The sequence below is a fragment of the Anopheles arabiensis genome, chromosome X (genome assembly GCF_016920715.1).
Source record: "Anopheles arabiensis isolate DONGOLA chromosome X, AaraD3, whole genome shotgun sequence".
In the NCBI taxonomy this organism is placed as follows: Eukaryota; Metazoa; Arthropoda; class Insecta; order Diptera; family Culicidae; genus Anopheles; species Anopheles arabiensis.
This window is the reverse complement of record NC_053519.1, coordinates 20,637,002-20,658,881: the sequence shown is the minus strand read 5'-3', so window position 1 is coordinate 20,658,881 and position 21,880 is coordinate 20,637,002. Positions and strand designations below refer to the sequence as shown.

Genomic DNA, 21,880 nt, shown 5'->3' with positions numbered 1-21,880 from the left:
CACCTTGGATACAACTGAATTTACATTCCATTTAAAAAATGTGATTGCACTCCAATGGAAATGTCACAAAACGCATTTACTTTGACAACCAAGGTGGATTAAATATATCAGGTGGTGGTTTAGGGACTTTGGTGGGGTCGCCTTACCGTCCAAATAGACATAGAGCGACAACTTCGCGCGCGAAGAAGAATATCTCAAAATTTTACTCGGTGTAGATCAAAGTAGCTCATTTGACTCAGTCAACCAACTTGTTTTTTATTTGAAAACACACAAAAATAGGTTAAAATGTGTTCAAATCTATTTTGTGCGTTTGGCATTAATCTGGCTTGTTAAAATACTTAATAATTCGATTATTTCGGATGAAGCAAAATTGTCGCGCGCGACGAGTAGCTCTGTTTGCGAAATTGAGCTACTTGTTGACGCGCGCGACGTTCTCGCTGTATGTCTATTTGGACGGTTACCGTTCAAATAGACATACAGCGAGAACTTCGCGCGTGTCAAGAAGTAGCTCAATTTTGCAAACAGAGCTACTCTTCGCGCGCAACAATTTTGCTTCATCCGAAATAATCGAATTATCTAGTATTTTTACAAGCCAGATTAATGCCAAACGCACAAAATAGATTTAAACACATTTTAACCTATTTTTGTGTGTTTTCAAATAAAAGACAAGTTGGTTGACTGAGTCAAATGAGCTACTTTGATTTACACGTAGTGACATTTTAGGCTCCTGCCGAAACTTGGAGCAATACACACCATGGATTTGGCTGAATATTCCTTTTAAATTTGATCAGAACACTATAATGCGTATGTCGACACATAATATGACCTTTCTTGTACCAAATATCAACAATTTCACGACAAACAATGCACTAACTTAAAAGAAAAATAAATATTTGCAAGCCAAATCGCATCGTACGCGATAACCATCAAACTGTCAATTTTCTTCAATGGCTGCTCTGTTTAAACGGCGCATCAAAATGGCTCTCAAAACGAGCCAAAATAAGCAACATAAAATAAATATTTAAAGTGCTTTTCACACCAGTCTTCGAAAAGTAAGAATCTTAAATTGCTTTTAACAAGTTTTTGTACATATTTACATTGATAAAGACACTTTCTGACCCGTATTTGCGCAGCCGAAAATAGGAACACAGCCTTCCGAAAATAGGAGCAAAATCAATGTTTGGATTTTTACGAATATTTATTAAAAAAGGCTTTGAACTGGCAAATAAAAAATAGTGTATCATACTATGATAGTTTATCAACCAGAATAACATCACTTTCATGAAAAATAATAAAAAAATGTTTATGTGTGAGCAGTTTTTGTGAAACTGCTGCACTAGCGTGCAGAAAACTGGTCCAGTTACCCTATGTCTTTTTTAACTGTTTATTAGAACGATACCTCGGTTTGTGAGATTGAGCTACTTTGTTTCGTGAGAGAAGTTCTCGCTCCACGTCTATTGCACAAAAATATGCGACCTCGTTTCTACACAGACCTTGACGCAAAGTGTTCATGTGGATGCGATAAACGTTGGCATCCATAGATTATGTCAAAATCACTGAAGTCGTGTTGATTCTTTTCTGTGGATTGCATGTTAGCGTCCAATTAGTTAGAGAAGATTTGGTGGAACTAGCTTGTCGGAAATCATTAATTGGTAAAATTCTTAACTTTTCTCAAACAGTGAAATGCGTACAATTATTTTCATCTTATATATCAGGCAGGGGAATCAACGTAATTCACCAGCTAACAAACAACATCTCTGTTTGACATGGATGACCTTATCACATTAATTCGCACCGAAATCCCAGAAGGGCGTAAAAATTTACAGGAAAGCTTTTCTAATTTGGAACGGGTTGCCGAATATTGTGAGGATACCTATTATCGGTAAGTGCAGATTGTGAGATTTAAATTCATATCGATGCTTCAGTAAGCGTGAGCTATGTGCAGTGCCACCATATGAAAACCGAACACAACTTTATTGAACTCAAGTTACACAGCATATTTGCTACAGTAATGTTTTTTGCTGTAAGCTATCCAGTAATAGATAGTTTTGCTGAAATTCTTCATAAATGTCTTGTGTGTACTGTTTTGCAGTCAAACAATATACTGAATGCTTTTCAGTAATGCAAGTTTTACTGAAAATCAGCAAAATAAGTGTAAAGTTTTTCGTTTCACTGGATATCAGTGGAACAAATTACTGAAATTGCAGCAATTCATAATGTAAAATTGACTTATCATTCAGTTAAATCGACTTATAACCAAAAGCTACTTCTTCTTGTATTTGACTAGAGGGAATGTATCCTCCTATGTTGTTCAAATGCTTGTTTGAAACAGCATATTCAGAGGCTTGCTCTCTCTTTTAAAGACTTGGACTGTCTAGAGCAGCGGTCGGCAAAGTCCGGTCCGCGGGCCAAATGCGGCCCGCCGCAACATTCAATCCGGCCCGCGAAAAGATTTGACAGATTTTGAAAGATGGGAAGAAACGATCGTATACAAATTACTGAAGATCTTCTAGTATACCATATTAAACCATCATACTTTTTCAACTTTTAATTAAAGATACTGAACGGTCCATCATTCCATAGTACTTTAAATAAAAGTTGAAAAAGTACGATGGTTCGAACTCGAGGTCAATATCCCCGTGGCTTTTGCATGAAAAAATATGCCATTTTCGACTGGCTGTAGAAAAAAACTAGGAAAGATAATTTCTTTACATTTACATCTGTTCAAAGGGAATTATTTCAGATCACTTGCACAAATAAGTTCAAGACTTTGCTAATTGCCTTTCGTCAGTTATTATGAATTTTCACCATGGTGGAAGAAGACATGCATGATTTAAGTTCTACCTTTGATTTTCATCAATTCCTCCTAAGTTTTCGCTACAAAATTGTTAGAGTAGAGTTTTTGCATCACGTTGGCGTAGAAAAAAAATCAATGGGACACATGTGACGGATGTTGGACCAGTTTGCGGACTATGGTGTTATATCGAAATTCTGTCGAAATTCACCCGAAATGATTGCATTGAGTGTTTGCGTAATTGTTTGCCACTGCGAAGCCAGTGGATGCGATTTCTAATTCCTGATTTGTTTCTTCATGTTTCCCAGGTATTATTTTACTGTTTGGTGGGTTGCATCGATATCCCGGTCCAGCTAACGCAGTAATGTAGGCACTTGACCTGACCCTTTGTCTCCATTTCAGTTTCATTTGAATTGAAACCTCAAAAATGAACCTGGGCTTTCTTTCGATGCTTTGATTGTTGCCTAATAGTGGCAAGATGTTGGCGACCGAAATGCCAAAACGGGTATTACTTATTATATACGTCGTCCACAAACTTCCGCACGGAGTCCATTTTGGACGCTACGGGGTGCCATTCTTTGATCGCGCACGCTTTTGGCCATTCACTTTTTTGGCCATCATGGTTAGAGTTCGACTGATAGAGGTGTCAAATTTTGACTGCTAACTAATGGGATACTACTACTCAAAGTACAATTAACGTGTTGTTAGTGCAGGTCAAGATAAACCCATGCAATATCGACAATTGTTGTCCACTTTTTAATGTAACCGTCATGTAATATTAACATTATTTTAACACCACAATAAGATTATCGGAATGAAGGTTGCATACGAAATTTTCTGATTTATATTTTTATATATCAATTTTTTTAGTAGGTATTATCAATTTTGAACCATTATTGGATGACACAATTATAGGAAAACACCAATAATACCAATCGCATTGCTTGATATCATTAACCAATTATTTTGTTACTAAAATTATTCAATGTAATAATTAAATCATAATAATAAAAAACCCGCTTTCTCCTGGCCCGCGGCTTTAGATCATTTACTAAATTTGGCCCTTTGCCTCAAAAGTGTGCCGACCGCTGGTCTAGAGTCAAATGTCTTGCAAGCCAGAAGCTCAACACAAAACATAACACGGTGTGTCCGCTTGCTCGTGATAAACAAAATGTTGATTTGGTAGGCGCTTACAAAAATAAATTTCAGGTGAGATTACGGCTTGCGGGATTAATGTGATAGAATTGGCAGCCGTGTTGGTGTTGAAAAACTTCACCGTGAGTGCTTACCGAATCATTTCAATTGTTACGCCAAAATACCATTAAAATCTTTATCAAACGTACAGGGTTCTGAATCATAATGGAATAGTTCAATCAAATAACAGAATGTTTCAAGCCGGTAGTGGAATCGTGCAAGCATTCTGTGGAGGTTTACAATCATATAATGGAGTGTTGCAACCAAATTGTGGAATTTTACAAGCATACTGTGGAGCTGTAATCAGACTGTTGGTATCGGTGTAAAAAGCAAAGAATTGATATCAATGATGTTTTCTAAAAAAAACATCATTTTAAGTTGTTTTTGTATGGCATTCAGATGTACACGTGATAAACTAAATAAACCCTGTCTCGGAGGTATAATTAAACATGATAAATAAATAAAATTAACGAAAATGTTTTGGGGTATTTATACCAGCTCCCACCGTTTGATGACAGCTCCACAGTATGGTTGCTAAATTCTATAACTGGATTGAAACACGTCATCATATGATTGTAAACCTCCACAGAATGCTTCCATTAGCCGGTTGAATGATTCCTTTAACCGGTTGAACTATTCCATTATTTGACTCGAAACCCTGCATCGCTTTAGATAAGGCTAATTAATCTGGGTAAGGGTATAAGGGGCTAGAAAAGTTTCCTTGTAATCTTACAATTAATCTAGGATAAAATCTTTTCTTCTGCTTAGGCATGACGATTTAAGCGATAATAGCAGGGTTATATTGAGGCGTTCGCTTAAATTGGGGTGATCGCTTAAATTGGGGCGGTCCCTTAAATTAGGGCGTTCACTTAAATTGGGACGGGCGCTTAAATTGGGGCGGTCGTGTGGTACGTTCGTCAACTTGCTCGACGTAACATGCCCGTCGTGGGTTAAAGTCTTCCCGTCGTACCCAAAACAGTCCCCTCGATGGACAGTCCCCTCGTAGCAAAAACTAACTATGCACCTGATACCCACACATATTTGACGAACACAAATATTCGATTCGGCTCGGTAAACGTGGCGCAGACTTTTTCATGATTTTGTTTTTCACCACGCGTGTAGGCGCTGACATCGAGTTCAGTATTCATTGTAGACAAAATATTTTTTTAAAATAATAAATAATTTATTTTCACCCAAAACATTTCATAAGAACCAAAACTTTTATCAACTTGATTTTACATAACGTTTTTCAAAAACATTAGCCTTGATTATAGTTTTTTACCAGTTATACTAGTTAAAAAAACAGTAAACCTTGGCGGCGAAATGAGTGTCAAATGATACCAACATTACAGCTCGAACGATCGAAATTTTTAGATCGAAAAATGGTGCTAAGCCCGACTGTGTTGAGAGACAGGAAACACACGACTGTCTTTCTGGGATATGCGATTTGACAGTCCCATATACTCAAAGGCGTATGTTTTAATGACAATTTATAAATTATTATGTTAGTGGTCAAAGGAGGCCATATCTTCATGGTACACGTAAACTCCATAGCAACACGTTTGTTTATTTTTCCTATGATGAATATCTCTCAAAGCAGTAGGTATCCCTATAAGATTCATATTCGAGAAATTTCACTTCACACTTCACAAATTGTATTACAAATGTTTGCAGTCGTAGTCTTAGTTGTTGTAGTAGAGTTTGAGTTTTGGAACATAGAATGATTTCATATTATATTTTTTCTACAGCTCAGACAACAAGAAGGCTTCCCTGGAAGAAACGAAGAATTATACTACACAATCGTTGGCAAGCGTCGCCTACCAAATAAACACTCTGGCTTTCAATTTTCTGCAGCTGATGGATCTGCAGACTACGCAAATGGCAGAAATGGAATCACAGATGAATCATATTTCACAAACTGTCATGATACACAAGGAAAAGGTGGCACGACGTGAGATCGGTGTGCTGACCGCGAATAAGATCAGTTCGAGGCAATACAAAATTGTTGCACCACTCAATCCAGAAAAGCCGATTAAGTATGTTCGTAAACCTATCGATTATTCGCTTCTAGACGACGTTGGTCACGGCATTTCGCTAACCAACAATAACCAAAAGAAGCATCGCATCTCCAGTCAGGGCACTATACAGTCTACCATTCCTCAAAATGTGTCAGTTGGACCACCACCGACTACCAAGCCACCGACACCGCCTCAGATGGCCCGCAGTACTGGACATACTGGCACTCTAGGTAAGCCCGTTAGTAACACTGGAACTCTAGGGAAGGCATCACGCGAGTACCGGACACCACCAGTCGTTGTGCCTCCTCAAGTACCCTCGCATTACGCGCCCAACTATCCGGTTGGCCATCCGCGACGAACGTCCAGCGGCGGTGGAGTTGAACGGGGCCCAGGCTATAGTGCTCTACCAATGCCAATGCCCCCAAGTCAGGTGGTAATGCACCATCCGCCGCAAATCGGCATGGTACATCCTATGCAGTCTGGACCTGTCATGCAGCATCAATCAACTTTTGAGGAGCGTAACAGTATGCCGCGTAAGTATCAATTTTATTTTCAGTGATTTTAAGGTTTTGTGAATAATTAAAACATAAGTGCATTGTTTTAATCCATTCAGTGATTTACCTGGGTGAGACTTTAGCAGTGTTTTTGTTTTGCGTTTCCATTTATTAGTCGCGTAGGCAGAGAGAGTGGGATACAAACTAATAAGAATGACATATTTTTCATTTCATTTTTCGTATAAACCATCGACTTTCGGTTGCCACGAGTTCCTTATCAATATATATAGATAGATATAGAGATAGAGAAGATATACAGTAGAACGTCGATTATCCGGGCAGCTCGGAACCGGACGGTTGCCAAATGTCAAAATTCATAAAAAAATGTAAAATTCACTAGTTTTATGATTTATTCACTTTGAATTAATCGATTAATCGTCAGTAGAATATTATTTTAATCAACAGCTATAGGTTTAACAACTGTTCATGAACAAAATTGAATTTCAAAAATACAACTAGACACTACAGAGCTGCACAAAAAACTGGTTGCCCTCTTGACTATCGCTGCAAATTTTCGCCTTATGTTTGAACAGCTGTCACATTTATGCGCACGGTTAATCCGTCCCCGGATAATCAACGTTCTACTGTAGCTTGATATATAACGATTCTTAATATTGAAACTCACTAAATGATCAAAATTTCTTATGGTTAATAAACATGAAATTGCTCGTTACGCAAGATTTTACTTCTTAACACTTTGACCGCCAGCCTGACGTCACAGTTTTTGAGTGAGCACGTAGCGCATGGCAAGAGAGCGATGAGAGCGACAGTTTCTCGGGCCATTGTTATCACTCTTTTGTTTCATTGCGATAAGCGGCGTAGCACATGTCGTTCTCGTTCTCTCTTTCCTACCTCATTCGTTCTCAAGAGAATCACTGAGCGTCAGATACAAAGCTGAGTGGTGAGCAAAGCCGTCATACGAAATCATATGACGCGGCGCTTAAAGTGTTAAGTGGGATATTTGTAGAGCATTTGCTCGTTATGCGAAAAACTCGTTATAAGGGGTTCTCGTTATGAGGGGTTCCATTGTACAATATGTTCCCGAGAAATCCGCGTTACTCGAATATCAGCGTACAGTCTGTTCCCGAGTTACGCGGTTTCTGCGTTCCCGGCGAATCCGCGTAAGTCGAAAAAAATATCTTTTGAATAAAATACTAGGGTAAATGTACCTATAGTGGGGGTAGTACCAATAGTGGTGGTATTGCACTAAAATGCGGTTCATACGGCAAATTAAAAGCAATTAAGTTATTTACGTTAGTGTGAAATGTTCTTTAGCCTTTTACAAAGGGTTTAAAAGTTAAATGGGGCCATTCCGTTACTTTGTGACCGAAAAATCCATTATTTTGTGAAATGTGTCAACATTTTTCCAAAATCCTTAGGATTTCATAACGAAACTCATATTTCTGTTAACGTTCTAAATGACCATATAACCACGCAATTACTAGTTTTTCAACATAACTGTTATGAAATGTTATTGTTTTACTAAAATTATTTGCCTTTTGACCATATTTATGCATTTTTAAGTGTTTTTTACCATAGTGCCATTATAGGTACACAAAACAGGCATGTTCCTATAGTGGTATTAGTTATAAAATCAATAAAAACAGGTCGTTTTCTGTTTATTCGAGGATATTTTCGACATGTCGTACTGTTTTCATTAAAATAAGCAACAGAAATGAGTTTTATGTAGGTAATTTACCAAAAACAGGCCAAAATTCGTTTATATGGCTGAATGAAAAATTGACTTCAAATCAAGCACACTCTTCCGGGTGTAGGTTGACGACAGGTGTGATGCAGTACTTTCGTCAATAGTTTCATCGATTAACATTATACATTTTTTTACGATCAAATTACGGAAGAAACCAATATTATGGTAGTAATCCTTGCTATTCATACGAAAACAGCTTCTAAACTAAGTTTCATTGATATTATACACCGTTTTTGATGCATCTTTGTTTACCACCACTATAGGAACACAATAAGACGACTATAGGAACCATACCACCATTATAGGTACAACGAAGCAGTCACAAAAATTTGTATTTTTTCGAAAATTTGATGTATTTCATGGTAAAAATGGTTGTGATTGCGAAGATAAAACATATTACAATTGCTATGTGTTAAAATATTCAGAAAATGTCCTTTCTGACACTTTAAATCCATTAAAACACATCGGTACCACTACAAATTGCACCACTATTTGTACATTTACCCTATTGATTGCTCGGAGTTTTTTTTATTTATTTTAGTACTTTTATACACTTTATCATTTATTTGATATGATTCGTGCAGAAAATTCTAACGGCCAAGCTACATGTACCGGACGACATCGGACGATGCCATAAAACGTAGGACCGCAGACAAGAGATTCGCGTCGGGCCGGGCCGTGTCGGATCACAGCGGGCCGATTTTGTATGGGATTTGACAGTTGGCATTAACGGATTTATGGCATCGTCCGATGTCGTCCGGTACGTGTAGCTTGGCCGTAATATTTCTGGTTTTAGCGGTTTCAATTTGTTAGCAGAAATGCAATTTTTACCGAACTTGAAGGAAGTTGTACTGATTTGACATGTAATCTGTCAAATTTAGAAAAGCGCGTATCTCCAAATCCGCGTAAGTCGAGAACCGCGTAACTCGGGAACAGACTGTATGTCGAATAGGGCGATTATTAGCTAAAGTACGATTGATTGCCCGGTATTTTTATTTTATTGAGTACTTTTATACACTTTATAATTTATTTGATACTATTCGTGCAGCAACATTCGGATATTCAGCCGTACCGGCAAACTCGTTCGTCGAGAAACATTCGTCGCTTATGAGTGGACAGGGTTGTACCACTAGGTTGGCTTGTACAAAATCTATACGGTTTTCTAATTTTTGTTCTAGGGGGCTATGAAATGAGTGAAAATGAGCGTCGCGGCGAACAATCCCAGGAACGAACGAGTTCTCCGGTACGGCTGATTTTTCTAAGAGCTTCTAAGATGATTAAATTTATTAGCAAAAATGCTTTATTACTGCATTGGACAATTATTGACACAAATTGTAGTGATTTGACGTTTGATCTGTCAAATTTAGAAAATCGCGTATCTCCGAATCCGCATAAGTCGAGAAGCGCGGTTCTCTGGAACAGACTGTAATATTTTCTATTTAACGAGAAAATTAATACCCGAGAAAAAAACCAAACAAAATTACAAATCGGTTGATATAAGCACCGCCCAAAACCAAAACAAATCTTGCTTCATCTGACATGTGTTATCGAAGACGACAATTGTGAAATTGATATGAACAGTGTACCATAAACGACATTACTTGTTTATAAGTGGTAGACGTGTTTGCAAATCGAACGTTGCTTACAGATGGTAAACAGTTGCTTGGAATGGAAAACCTTGTATGAACCTTGTTGTAGCTAGGGAATAGTTGACAAGCGGACTTTGAAAATTTGTTTGCAGTGCACTAAAATTAATTCTATAATTTACAAGTAGGGGAAAGTGTGGAAAATAGACCTGTGAAGGATTATGGTCTGTATCTTATTGGTTACACTAATTTACACTGTTATTTTGACGGCAATATTTTAACGTGTATTATTCATGTATTATTCGCCGGTCTCGTAGTACAGTCGTCAACTCGTACGACTTAACAACATGCCCATCATGGGTTCAATCCCCAAATAGACCGTTCCGCCATACGTAGGACTGACTATCCTATTATGGGGGGAAATCAATTAGTCACTGAAAGCCCAAGGCCACAAGTGGTACAGGCAGGCCTTGACCGGAAACGGTTGTTGAGCCAAAAAGAAGAAGAAGAAGAAGTATTATTCATGAAAAACAATCTGACGATTACGCATTAACTCCTCTAGGTTTACGGAACCCGTCAAATTCACGGAATTAAATCTTTAAAGTGAAATATGAAAAACTACTTTTGTTAAATATCGATTTTTACTTTTCGTAAACTCATCACAACCATATTATGAGTTTATAGCATAAGTATTATTGTCTTAAGTTTCATAGAATTTCAGGTACATATGTGGGATACCTATCAATCTGGAACCCGGAATCTGGAAATTGACTGGTGGGTTGATTACATTTAGTTTATTTTGTTCAATGGTATCCTTTTTCTTTAAAAATGAAGACACGGAATGAAAGGGACTCATCAACCACTCACTTTCATAAAAAAAACTCTTGATGAATGATTTTACTAAAGTGGCCTGATACGGCATTGCTAACGCACTCATTCCCTGATTTTCGAAACTACTGCCGACATCGATAAAAATGTGGCATTGATAAGATATAGGTTACAGGGGTTCGAATCATACAGTGCCTCAATCGGAAAACCGGACAAACCTAGATTAAACGGTAGTCTGTCTTTGCACTCAAGTTTCGTGTTCTTGGAATTGATAAAGTTGTTTTTTTTTTCTTAATAGGTTTGACTTCTTCTTTGACGTTGGAAGTTGCAACCATGCAAAGAAAAAGAAAAATAATTAAAATCGGTCGCGAGGCGACGCTGCGATCGCGATGAATGCGGACGCCCACTATTTTACAGGTCTTACGCAAAACCGTACACTTGGATTTCGTGTGAAGTTCATGATGTTTTTATTATAAGAAGAACTCATTAATATTTAGTAGCATTTCCGTTGGTTTTAATTACTGCCTGAAGACGTCGTGGCATACTTTCGATCAAATTTTTACATAAATCTGGTCCTATTTGATCCCATTCTTTACAAACAACTGCTTCGAGCTGCTTTTGTTAGTGACACGATGTTGTATCTCTCGTTTTTTTCAAATTAGCCCAAAGATGTTCAATGACATTTAACCGTCTTGTGTACGACCAAAAAACCTTACGTAATCGTACAACCGCCTACCCGGGTAGGCTATACATTTTGTATGGAGCAATGATGTTTTTCGTGGTTAAAAGCGTATATCTTTTGAATTACTTGTTAGATTTGATAGAAAACTGTCTTACAGGTACATAATAATGTTTCATAACACATCGTAGTAAAATTAGAATTTTAAAAATCCTATTCAATCAAAAATATGCTCTAACTTCACCACCATAACTGGCCAGGCCGCATGTTTAAAGTGAATTATTAGTCTTTTTCTAAGTTTTATCTACGTTTCTTTCAAAAGTCATATACATTTTTCAATTGTTTTGCTTGTTGTATAATATATGTTGACGATCTATAAAATATGCTCATCATGTTTTATAAAAAACCGGCTCCGACCGGCTCCAGACAACTTCGGAACCTCCTCCACTCCAATCCAACGGAGCCGGCTCCGCACCCACGGCTCCAAAGCTGACTCCGCTCCAGCTGCTCCGAAACCGGCTCCGTACCAACGACTCCGCACTCACGGCTCCGGAGCCGGTTTTTACAGATTGCACCAAAAAAACATTTTCAATCAAGTTTCAAACGGGAAGATCCATAATTAGCTGAGTAAATAATGTTGAAAGGAATCTATAAAAAATTGATGAGTGTTGAACTTTGTTCAACAATCACACAATCACATCGGGTGTTAGCTTCTACACTTGCGAGAAGATAGATTCGTTTTTTAGGCTATCATACAATGCCGTCCCTATTGAAACGTTAGTCCTGAGTATCTATTCGGCAGTATCACTATGACAAAAGTATGAATGTGTGTGTTAACTTTCAGCCAATTCTATTTCGTTTGCTTGTAGTGGTTGGTATCATTTTTAAAGAAGTGATTTCAGTGTTCATTTCAATATATTGTTACACTCAGTGTGTAATACAGTGTAATACACTGTAATACAACATTTGAAAGAAAAGAAAAAGACATAAGCATCCTCTCAAAACATGCGGCAAGGTCGGTTGGGGTGTTGGAGTTACAGCACATTTTTTATTGAAAAAAATATTGATAGGAGTTTTAAAATTCTAATTTAACAACGATGTGTTAAAATACATTATTGTGATCATATAAGACAATTTTTATTCAAATCTAACAAGTAATTCAAAATATATACGCTTTTAATCACAAAAAACATCATTGCTCCATACAAAATGTATGGCCTACCCGGGTAGGCGGTTGTACATGTAAAGGGTATATAAACTTAAATAATCTAAAAACACATTTAAACATTTCTGATATTTTTTATATTTTGCACTTGGGTAGAAAACATCTTTTCTGAGGCATTTGTAAAATTTGATGTAGATACGATTTTTAATCCAAAGTTATTTTGGAATAAAGATGTGAAACTTACCCGGGTTGGCGGTTGTACACATGACGGTTAAATCCGGCGATTGTGGTGATGTTTCCATGATTTTTGAACAATTATGTAACAACCACATTCGTGTGATCCATGATTTGTGTTTAGGGTCGTTGTCCTGGTAAAATGCAAAATCATGGGAAATTCCAAGTTTCTCCACACTGTCCTTCACATTTTGTTTCAGCATATCCACATAATAGTGTTTATCCATTATTCCCTGAATTACTTGAAGCTTTCCGGTACCTTGAGATGACAATCAGCCCCATACCATCAACGAACCTACTCCAAATCTTACTGTTTTAACTATACTATTCCCTTGCCGGTCTCGTAGTACAGTCGTCAACTCGTACGACTTAACAACATGCCCGTCATTGGTTCAATCCCCAAATAGACCGCGACGCCATACGTAGGACTGACTATCCTGCTATGGGGGGGAATCAATTAGTCACTGAAAACCAAGCGCACAAGTGGGTACAGGCAGGCCTTGACCGACATCAGTTGTTGAGCCATAGAAGAAGAAGAAGATTCTCTTGGATCGCATAATTTTTCTTCCGCCATACATATCTTTTCCCATCCGACCCAAAAAGGTTTATTTTCGTCTCATCAGTAAAAAGAACCTACAGGAACCAAATTGATTATAAAAAAAAGAAACGTTATAGTGCATGTAATATTACTCACCTTTGACCAAAACTCTTCATCGTTGCCGATAAAAGCTTTGGCAAATTTCAATCGTAACTGTCGGTTTTTCTCTGATATAGGGGGCCTTCACGATTCTAGTTAGTTTTTTTGTATGGAGTTTGACAGTTGGAGGCTGAAATCATGTAAACAATCCATACAAAACCACATAAAAAACTAGCCTGCGATTTTCAGTCTAGAAAATTTTAGCCTAAAAGCTAGAATTAGATTCGAGTACCTGCTCGAAAACACGGTTTTGTTTACATTTATCCCAAGGTGCATTAAAGAAATCAGGTGAACGAATCTGGAATCAAAGTGTATGTAGTCCAGGTGGTCTCATAGCATTTTTTTTATAATCAAATTTGAATATCACGTTTTGACAGAACGAGTGAAAACTTTTGCTCCAACGAGCTTTCTGGAGGTTTGACGAATACTCAAAACACTCTTAAAATCTGCATTCAGAAGCAGAAGCGATAAAAATCAGTCTTCTAAATTCATACACCTTGGGATAAGCCCACCTGTATATTATACACGCTTAGATAGTTGCTCGAAAACTGCTATCCCGCACGACAAAATCGAGCAGTTTTGTAGCTCGGATTTTCGATCGCTTTCCGCCAAAAGCGATCGAAAAAGCGAGCAGAAATGTCAAGGAAAACGCTTGGATTCCGATCGAAGAAATATTTCAATCCAAAAATTTCAGCGCTGAAACATTCGAAATATTTCATTTATAAATTTGCAGCAATTTTGAATGCGAAATATTTCACAGCCATGAGCCGGCATCGCGAAAAAATGAACACATTTTAACAGTCGTTTAAAGTTCATTTTGGTTTAACCGAGTTCATTTGTTGTTCATTCCTGTTACAATAAACGACCGTCAAAACAGTTAACGACTGCTCGATATCACATATAGGCAAACACGGGTAAAAAATTCGAGCAGTATAATAAAACGACTGTTAATTTGTATCGCATACGCTCTTGATAGTCGTCTGTTTAACGACGGCATAGGACCAGTCGTTAAAATTAACAAATGAACTCAATGCGTTCGCGATGCCAAATTCTAGCAATTTTTAACGACTCTGGTTAATTTTTAACGACTGTTAATTTTAAACCAATTCTTTCGCGATACCAGCTATGGGGTGTGAAATATGTTTGCAGTTTGAGTTGGAGAAGTTTTCGATCGCTTTGCGCAGCGGGATACAATGCAAACAGCTGACAGGCTGAAATTTCAGCCTACGAACTTCAAACGGAAAGGGCCCCATGGTTAGAGTTCGAACGGTTAACGTTTTTTTAGTAAAGCCGAAGTAAAACGCATGATAAACTCATTAACTTGTCCATTTTTTTAATGCAACCGTTATGCAATTTTAACATTGTTTTTTAACACGTCAATAAGACTTTCTGAATGAAAGAAGTCGTATACCAAATTTTATATAGATAAGATACACTTAAGTCTGGTTAGAATAAATTTATTATTTATTATAAATAATAAAAAAAAAATTAAATTAAATTTATAAATTTATTATTATACCCGCAAAACAAATTCGAGCAGTTTGCGAGCTCGCATAAGGCCTAGCAATCGCGATAGCGCAGGTTGTGAGGGTAAGCAGTGTTTTCGATCATAGTTTTAGCATTTAGAATTAGAGCACTCCGCAAACAGTTCTAACAGCGCTCTAATTGTAGCTTGAAAAAGACATAAAATGGTATATTTTTCCTTGCAAAATCCACAAAAATGCCGTTAGTAATCATGGCAGCGGGGCTATTGAATAACTAGCAATTTTAAATCTATAATATAAAGTGGAGCGCCGTTTTTCCGGGCTAATCGGGACCCGACCTCGCCTGGATACTCGAAAACACAGATAATGAGTCGAATTATATATTTAATCACAAATTCCTGTTTTTTTTTTAAATTTGTATAATGTTTTGGTAAAGTGTAGCCAGTTTTTATTAACTTCATGCTTTGCCAAGAGAATATTTCAACTGTTGTATGATTCAGAGCGATTTTTGTTATGACAATATGCTCTTAAAACCTTTTTTTCAAATATCCTCTTCAGAACTCAATGTCACCTTTGTATTTAACTGTCACTTTTCAACGGCATAGATAAACGAAGAGCTGGATAAAAGGTACCCATATAAACGGTGCTCCACTGCACGAGATTTGTTTTAGAGCTGTATATTATTATCATTTTATTATTACCATATTATTTGTTTATTAAACGTCAATGAAATAAACACATAAAAATATAAATGTGTACTCAGATACCTGTATTAACAACTTATAATACCTTATCGTAAACTTATATGTTGGGTAAAACCAGGTTTACTGGGTCAGCTAAAGCATATATCGGGAAGTACCTATATATGGTATATGGATTCAATAAACTCCGTGGTAAACCAAAAACTCAGTGGTATCCAAACGGATGATAGCCATAGCAGATCTTAATTACCTACAGTTATTACGACAGATAAGAAGAATCGAAGCTTTGGGATATAATCATTGTAATCATTGTTTATGTACTTCTCGGATATTCTTCTATTTTTAATTAAAAAGAAACATCAATTTCATCCCGTGTGTGACCGGGTAAATCAGCTAGTACAGTGGACGGCAGAATAAATTGGCCACTACTTACAATTTTACACTTTTTACATTTTTTCCGTGAAAAATGAATTTATTATACTGCTTTATTTTTTGAAACATTGTTCGTGATATGCTTAAGAATGCGCAGTATCATAGCATGACAAAAATGTAAAGTTTGCTTTAAGAAAAAATATTTTTTCCAAAATTGATCAAAATCACTGTGCCAAAATAAAGTGCCCACTTTATTCATTCTACAGAAAATATTTTTCTGAACAAATATAACAGCAAACTTATAATTTATATGCGTTCCTCTCGCATTCTTTACATGTTCGAGGATCTTTGCCATAATTTATTATGTTTTTATCTGCACCTATTTGGAATTGGTTCTTCCTAAGAGTATTTCAGTGCTTTAACATATTTTGTTTTTCTTAATCACGTCATTTTCACTATATTTGCATTAAAATTTACACAGTAAATCTCGATTGAATTAAAATTAAAACTAACTGGGAGCCATTAAAAAAAATTATGCGATTTTATTGAAAAAATAAAATAAAAAATTCTTCGTGTATAACTTGAGTCGTCTTCCAGTTGTAACTTCAATTTATTTACTAACTCCGTATTTTTCACAGAAAACAGATAAATTCACACAGGATGCGTATATAGGTATTAGATTTCATTATGCCTGTCGATTCAAACCATGCTCCCCACTTCTCGTATAGAAATCCCCTCCCTGGTCATCACATTGCACTCTTCATACATATTGGTTTGTTGGATCGTGTCTAGATATTTTTAAATATCAGTTCTAATTTGGACTCATCTGTCCAAATATCAGTTTTTCAACAATCTAACGATATATCTGCATGTTCTTGATCATATTGAAGCCAATTGGCTTTGTTAGTCTTGCTGTAGCTCGGGCGAGGAACTTGAAGGACGCCACATCTAACGGGCAGTAAATTACGAAAATTGCAATGTGATAGCTAGGGGGTGTTTCTCTTTAGGAGTAGCGTAAAAACTGGTGTGAATCGAAAGTACAACTATGGCTGATACCTTTTTTAACATTCTTCATCAATACTTTGGGATATTTCTTTTTAAAAAATGGGGTTTGAAAACTAAAAACATGTTCCTACAGGCTAACATCTCAACACACACAATCAATACAAAAAACATTTCTCAACTAGTATCGTATAAAACACCTTGCATGTCCTCCATGAAGTTTAAATCATGGTTCCATCGAGAATTTGAGGCAGATTCTATGTGCGAAGGTGGATAAAACTGGTGTCACAAACGAATAAATTTTAAAGCTCTTGATTACGCTTGAGAAGAACCAAATGCAAAAACTAGATGCAGAACTAGATAAACCTTTAAAAATTAGAAAAAATACGTCAAAGATCCTCGAACATGTAAAGAATGCGAGAGGAACGCATATAAATTATAAGTTTGCTGTTATATTTGTTCAGAAAAATATTTTCTGTAGAATGAATAAAGTTTGCACTTTATTTTGGCACAGTAATTTTGATCAATTTTGGAAAAAATATTTTTTCTTGAAGCAAACTTCTCATTTTTGTCATGCTATGATACTGCACATTCTTAAGCATATCACGAACAATGTTTCAAAAAATAAAACAGTACAATAAATTCATTTTTCACTGAAAAAATGTAAAAAAAGTAAAATTGTAAGTAGTGGCCACTTTATTTTGCCGGCCACTGTAGGTCCATAAATTTTTCTTGCGACAATATATTTTCTGCTATTTGTTTTTCTTGATTTCATACAAATCAGATGGGTTCCTTTTTGTTTATTTTAGGGATATTTTCAATCGTATTTGAAAGCAAGAACGAACATTTCAAGCCCCCTGTAGTTTTAACGAGAACGACGATACCACATTGTTGTTGTTTACGAGTACAACGATTGTCAAAGTGCTATTTCTTAAGGAATCAATTATCAATTCATCTAACATGACAATACTGGTCGATAAAGCATTTTGATAATTATTGAATACACATTTGCTTCGATAGTTTTCCAGCCGTTAAAACTTTTGTACCGTCCCCAGAATATCGTCAATATTTTTTTGCGACGCGGGAGGATGGGAAAATCAAAAAGCCTGCTCCTGGCCCGCGGCTTTCGATCATTTACTAAATTTGGCCCATTGTCTAAAAAGTTCGCCGACCGCTGCCCTAAGTGATTGAACTATTCCCTTATATGATTCGACGCTGTATTTCGATGTCTGTATAATGCCCGCAACGTGTCCCATTCATGTTATATACAGTTTTTTTAAAGGTTTTATTGTCTACCACCATCATAAGAACACAAAACATAGGAACCATACCATCATGATGGCTACAATGAACAGCAAGAAAAATATGTTTTTTTTAGTTTGTTATTGTTATTGTTAAGTGGTAAAATGGTTCAATTACCATATGTTCAAATATTTATATATTTACTTTATCGGCACTTAGGCATTAACACCCATCGGTACTTCCACAAATTGCGTCACTATTGGTACATTTACATTTAACCTCATAATTTACATTTAGCCACATCATAATGTTACGTTTGACGGCTTTTGCTCACCGCTTAGCGTCTCGTCTGACGCTCAGCTATTCTCCTTAGAACGAACGAATGAGGGAAAAAAGGATGAGAACGACATGTACTAAGCCGCTAATCGAAATGAAATAAATGAGTGATAACAGTAGTAAGAGAAAATGCCGCTCTCATCGCTCTCTTGCCATAAGGTGTCATAAGGAACGAAGTGTAAATAGTATGCAATATCGGATTTTCAATGGACGGAGTACATAGAGCTGCGTAGCTTTGTTATTGCGTTTGATTTTCTTTTGGTTATAATATTTTCCTAAAACAATCAGACTGAGCTGTTGCTCGTGACTATTTTTAAAAATATTCTTTATTAGTACGGCACGACCGATTTTATAAATGACGAAACAGATTTCCTGATAAAGGATTTAAATAATCTTATTTGTTCATAATTTTCCTCTATCAAATAAACCAATAATCGAGTACGAACTAATTGCCCAGCTTTCTCATCCCAAGCTTTTGTGGTCCAACTGCTAAATAACTAAGATTTGCATCGATTTCCATCCTTCGAGCTGTCTGTCATAAGTAGAAATTTCATTAGCTTTGGAATAGTTGTCAAAAATATAGTCAAAATTTATATAATTAACATATTGAAATTACTCGTTTTTTTTTAGCACCCCCATCACCACTCACCGTCACCCATGAACAGCCAGACCATAGTCACATCGGTATGCACACACTAAGCCGCAATATGCCTCGTCCTGGGTCACAATCACCACCCTTACCGCCGCCACCACCACCGGAGGAATCGGATCATGCTGATTTTGGTCGACCACGTAATACCCATAATAGCTTGGTGGCACCGATCGTACCAGATGATCAAAATCTCCCAGGTTGGGTCCCAAAAAATTATATTGAAAAGGTGGTTGCTATCTACGATTATTACGCCGACAAGGACGACGAGCTAAGTTTTCAGGAAAGTTCCGTGTTGTATGTGCTTAAGAAAAATGATGATGGATGGTGGGAGGGCGTTATGGACGGGGTGACCGGACTTTTCCCGGGCAATTATGTAGAACCTTGCGTTTAAAATTATACATTTGCGAGCTAAATACTGCAAACAACGTTTGCTTGAACAGCGGTTTAAGATATGGTTTCTATTGCTTATATTTTATTTTAGCTAGTACCACATTTTTCATGTTATTATTTAACCGCCTACTCGGGTAGGCCTAATATATATGTTTCTGTAATATATATGTATGGGCCTTCGCGAGTATGCGGTTGTATGCTTACGTATAATTTTTCTATTGTAAACAAGATGGCTTTATGTAGACCGAACAACGGCTTAGTAAGTTATGAATAACGTTGCTTAATATCTGAAAGATTCATTCAAACTCATCTACCTACACCATTAATAACAAAAAAAAATAGAGAGAAAAATATGGTTTGCTTGTTATTTTACTTCAAATTATTTCATCTTCGTATATAAAGCATTGCATATGAATATAAACTATTGCATTAAGCAACACATCTATTCGAATAAATGCTATTTTGAGAATAAAACAAAATTTGAGAAACTATATTACACTGGTGTTCGGTTTGGTTACTCGACTCAAAATAACGCAAGTTGTTTAATTAACCAGTAACGCTGCTCCTCCTCAACGCGTTGTTTTTTAATCAAAAAGCTTCTAATTATTCATAGCATTTAAAGGACATTAAAAGAAATTCAATTTGCCTTTCCTGACCGGATTGAGCTGCTGATTCAATTTATGTGTTAGAATCTGTGACATACGGGCCGAGTACGGATTTCGAATCACAAAAAGCCACTCGTCGCGGTTGTCTAAAAGTACTCTAAAAGTAGTATTTTGCATTTGACGTTTGCGGTGAACGGTCGTGTTTAAGTTTGCTCCGTACAAATCAGATAATTTTTGCGTTATTGTGATCGCGCTTATAGTATCACTAGTTTGAAGACTCTGAAACTAGATAATTAACTGCTGTAGTATGCTGTAACACTTGATTAGTGGCATTAAAATCGGTCTGTTTCGAGTATAATTTCCTGCTTTCGTCGTGCTCTGCTGTTATTGCTCGTCAATTCACCATGACTCACTGCCGGATTTGCTCACTGGACACCGAGGAAGCAGTTATCATATGTGGCGGTGACTTGAACATCTCTTCGTGCAAACAGGCTTTCCACCCAAAGTGTCTAAAAATGCCAAAATCGAGCGTAAAAAGTGTTTCTCATAGCAATAATATTGTTTGGTTTTGCAATATGTGCACCAACAACAACTCCGATAATGGCTTGGTTCTTGGTGAGAAGGCATCGAAACGATTAGTGAGATGAAGAACGAAATATCTCACCTACTAAATGAGTTGAAGAGAGAAATGATTGCAGAGATTGATCTACGAATACGCACAAACTATTCTGAATATCCTCACACACTCACTAGGAACCATGCCACTAACACTTCACAGTTCAACGAAAGATTGGCTTCCACTACTACACTGAACACTACGCCTGTCCATCCCGTCAAAACTATTCACAACACCACGAGCTCTTCGGAAATGCCACCTGGATGTTCCTATACACGCAATATCACTCACACTCTTTCATCTACTTCACCACGCGAACAAACACAACAAAGAATCGGTGTTGACAGTGCTGCTTCGGCTAATCACTCCTTTAATCATCGAAACGCATTGCTTACCGGTGCAGCAACTGATGCAAGTTCATCGTTTGATGGCTTCGTTCCAAATGTTGAGCCACGAGTATGGATGTTTGTCACTCACATCGCACCGCACGTTACTGAAGAAGATATGACAACTTTTATTACCAATCGCCTTGAAAATAAAAATTGAATGGTAAAAAAAATACTTCCTCGTGATCGCGATCCTGCAACGCTTCGATTCATCTCCTTCAAGGTCAGTCTCCCAAATGCACTTAAGAATAAAGCACTTTCACCTGCAACTTGGCCCCGCGGTTTCGTATACGCCGAAATTGAGTTCCGTAATAAAAAAATTAACGATTTTTTTACACCACATACCCTATACAACTCACCAGTATGACTATGAGATCACAGATCGTCCCGAACACTCTCACACCCGAAGAGAACAGCCCAAACACCGAACATCATACTGTTTCGCTCTCCGACACTCTCGCAACGATCACACACTCACAGCCTCCCCTGAGTGAACTTTCGATCCATTATCAAAATGTGCGTGGGCTACGCACTAAAACAGCTGATTTATATGCAGCAAGTTATGAATCGGAATATGACGTTATAGTTTTAACTGAAACATGGCTCGACGATGCTTTTTGACGTCAACCGCTTCACA

General features: G+C 37.0%; 1 protein-coding gene across 1 annotated transcript; it reads left to right on the top strand.

The window, feature by feature from the left end:
* Positions 1-1,516: 1,516 nt before the first annotated feature.
* LOC120905830 (abl interactor 2) lies at positions 1,517-20,077 on the top strand. Its single transcript, XM_040317044.1, has 4 exons — positions 1,517-1,652; positions 1,716-1,882; positions 5,737-6,539; positions 19,225-20,077. Exons 2-4 carry the CDS (start codon positions 1,767-1,769, stop codon positions 19,635-19,637), a joined length of 1,332 nt encoding a protein of 443 aa, XP_040172978.1. The 5' UTR covers positions 1,517-1,652; positions 1,716-1,766; the 3' UTR covers positions 19,638-20,077.
* Positions 20,078-21,880: the final 1,803 nt, after the last annotated feature.

Excerpts from the sequence above, each read along its gene's own strand:
- LOC120905830 (XM_040317044.1), top strand. The coding sequence starts at position 1,767 with ATGGATGACCTTATCACATTAATTCGCACCGAAATCCCAGAAGGGCGT. Across the intron at positions 1,883-5,736 it reads TGTGAGGATACCTATTATCG|CTCAGACAACAAGAAGGCTT; the intron begins GTAAGTGCAGAT and ends TTTTTTCTACAG. Across the intron at positions 6,540-19,224 it reads GGAGCGTAACAGTATGCCGC|CACCCCCATCACCACTCACC; the intron begins GTAAGTATCAAT and ends GTTTTTTTTTAG.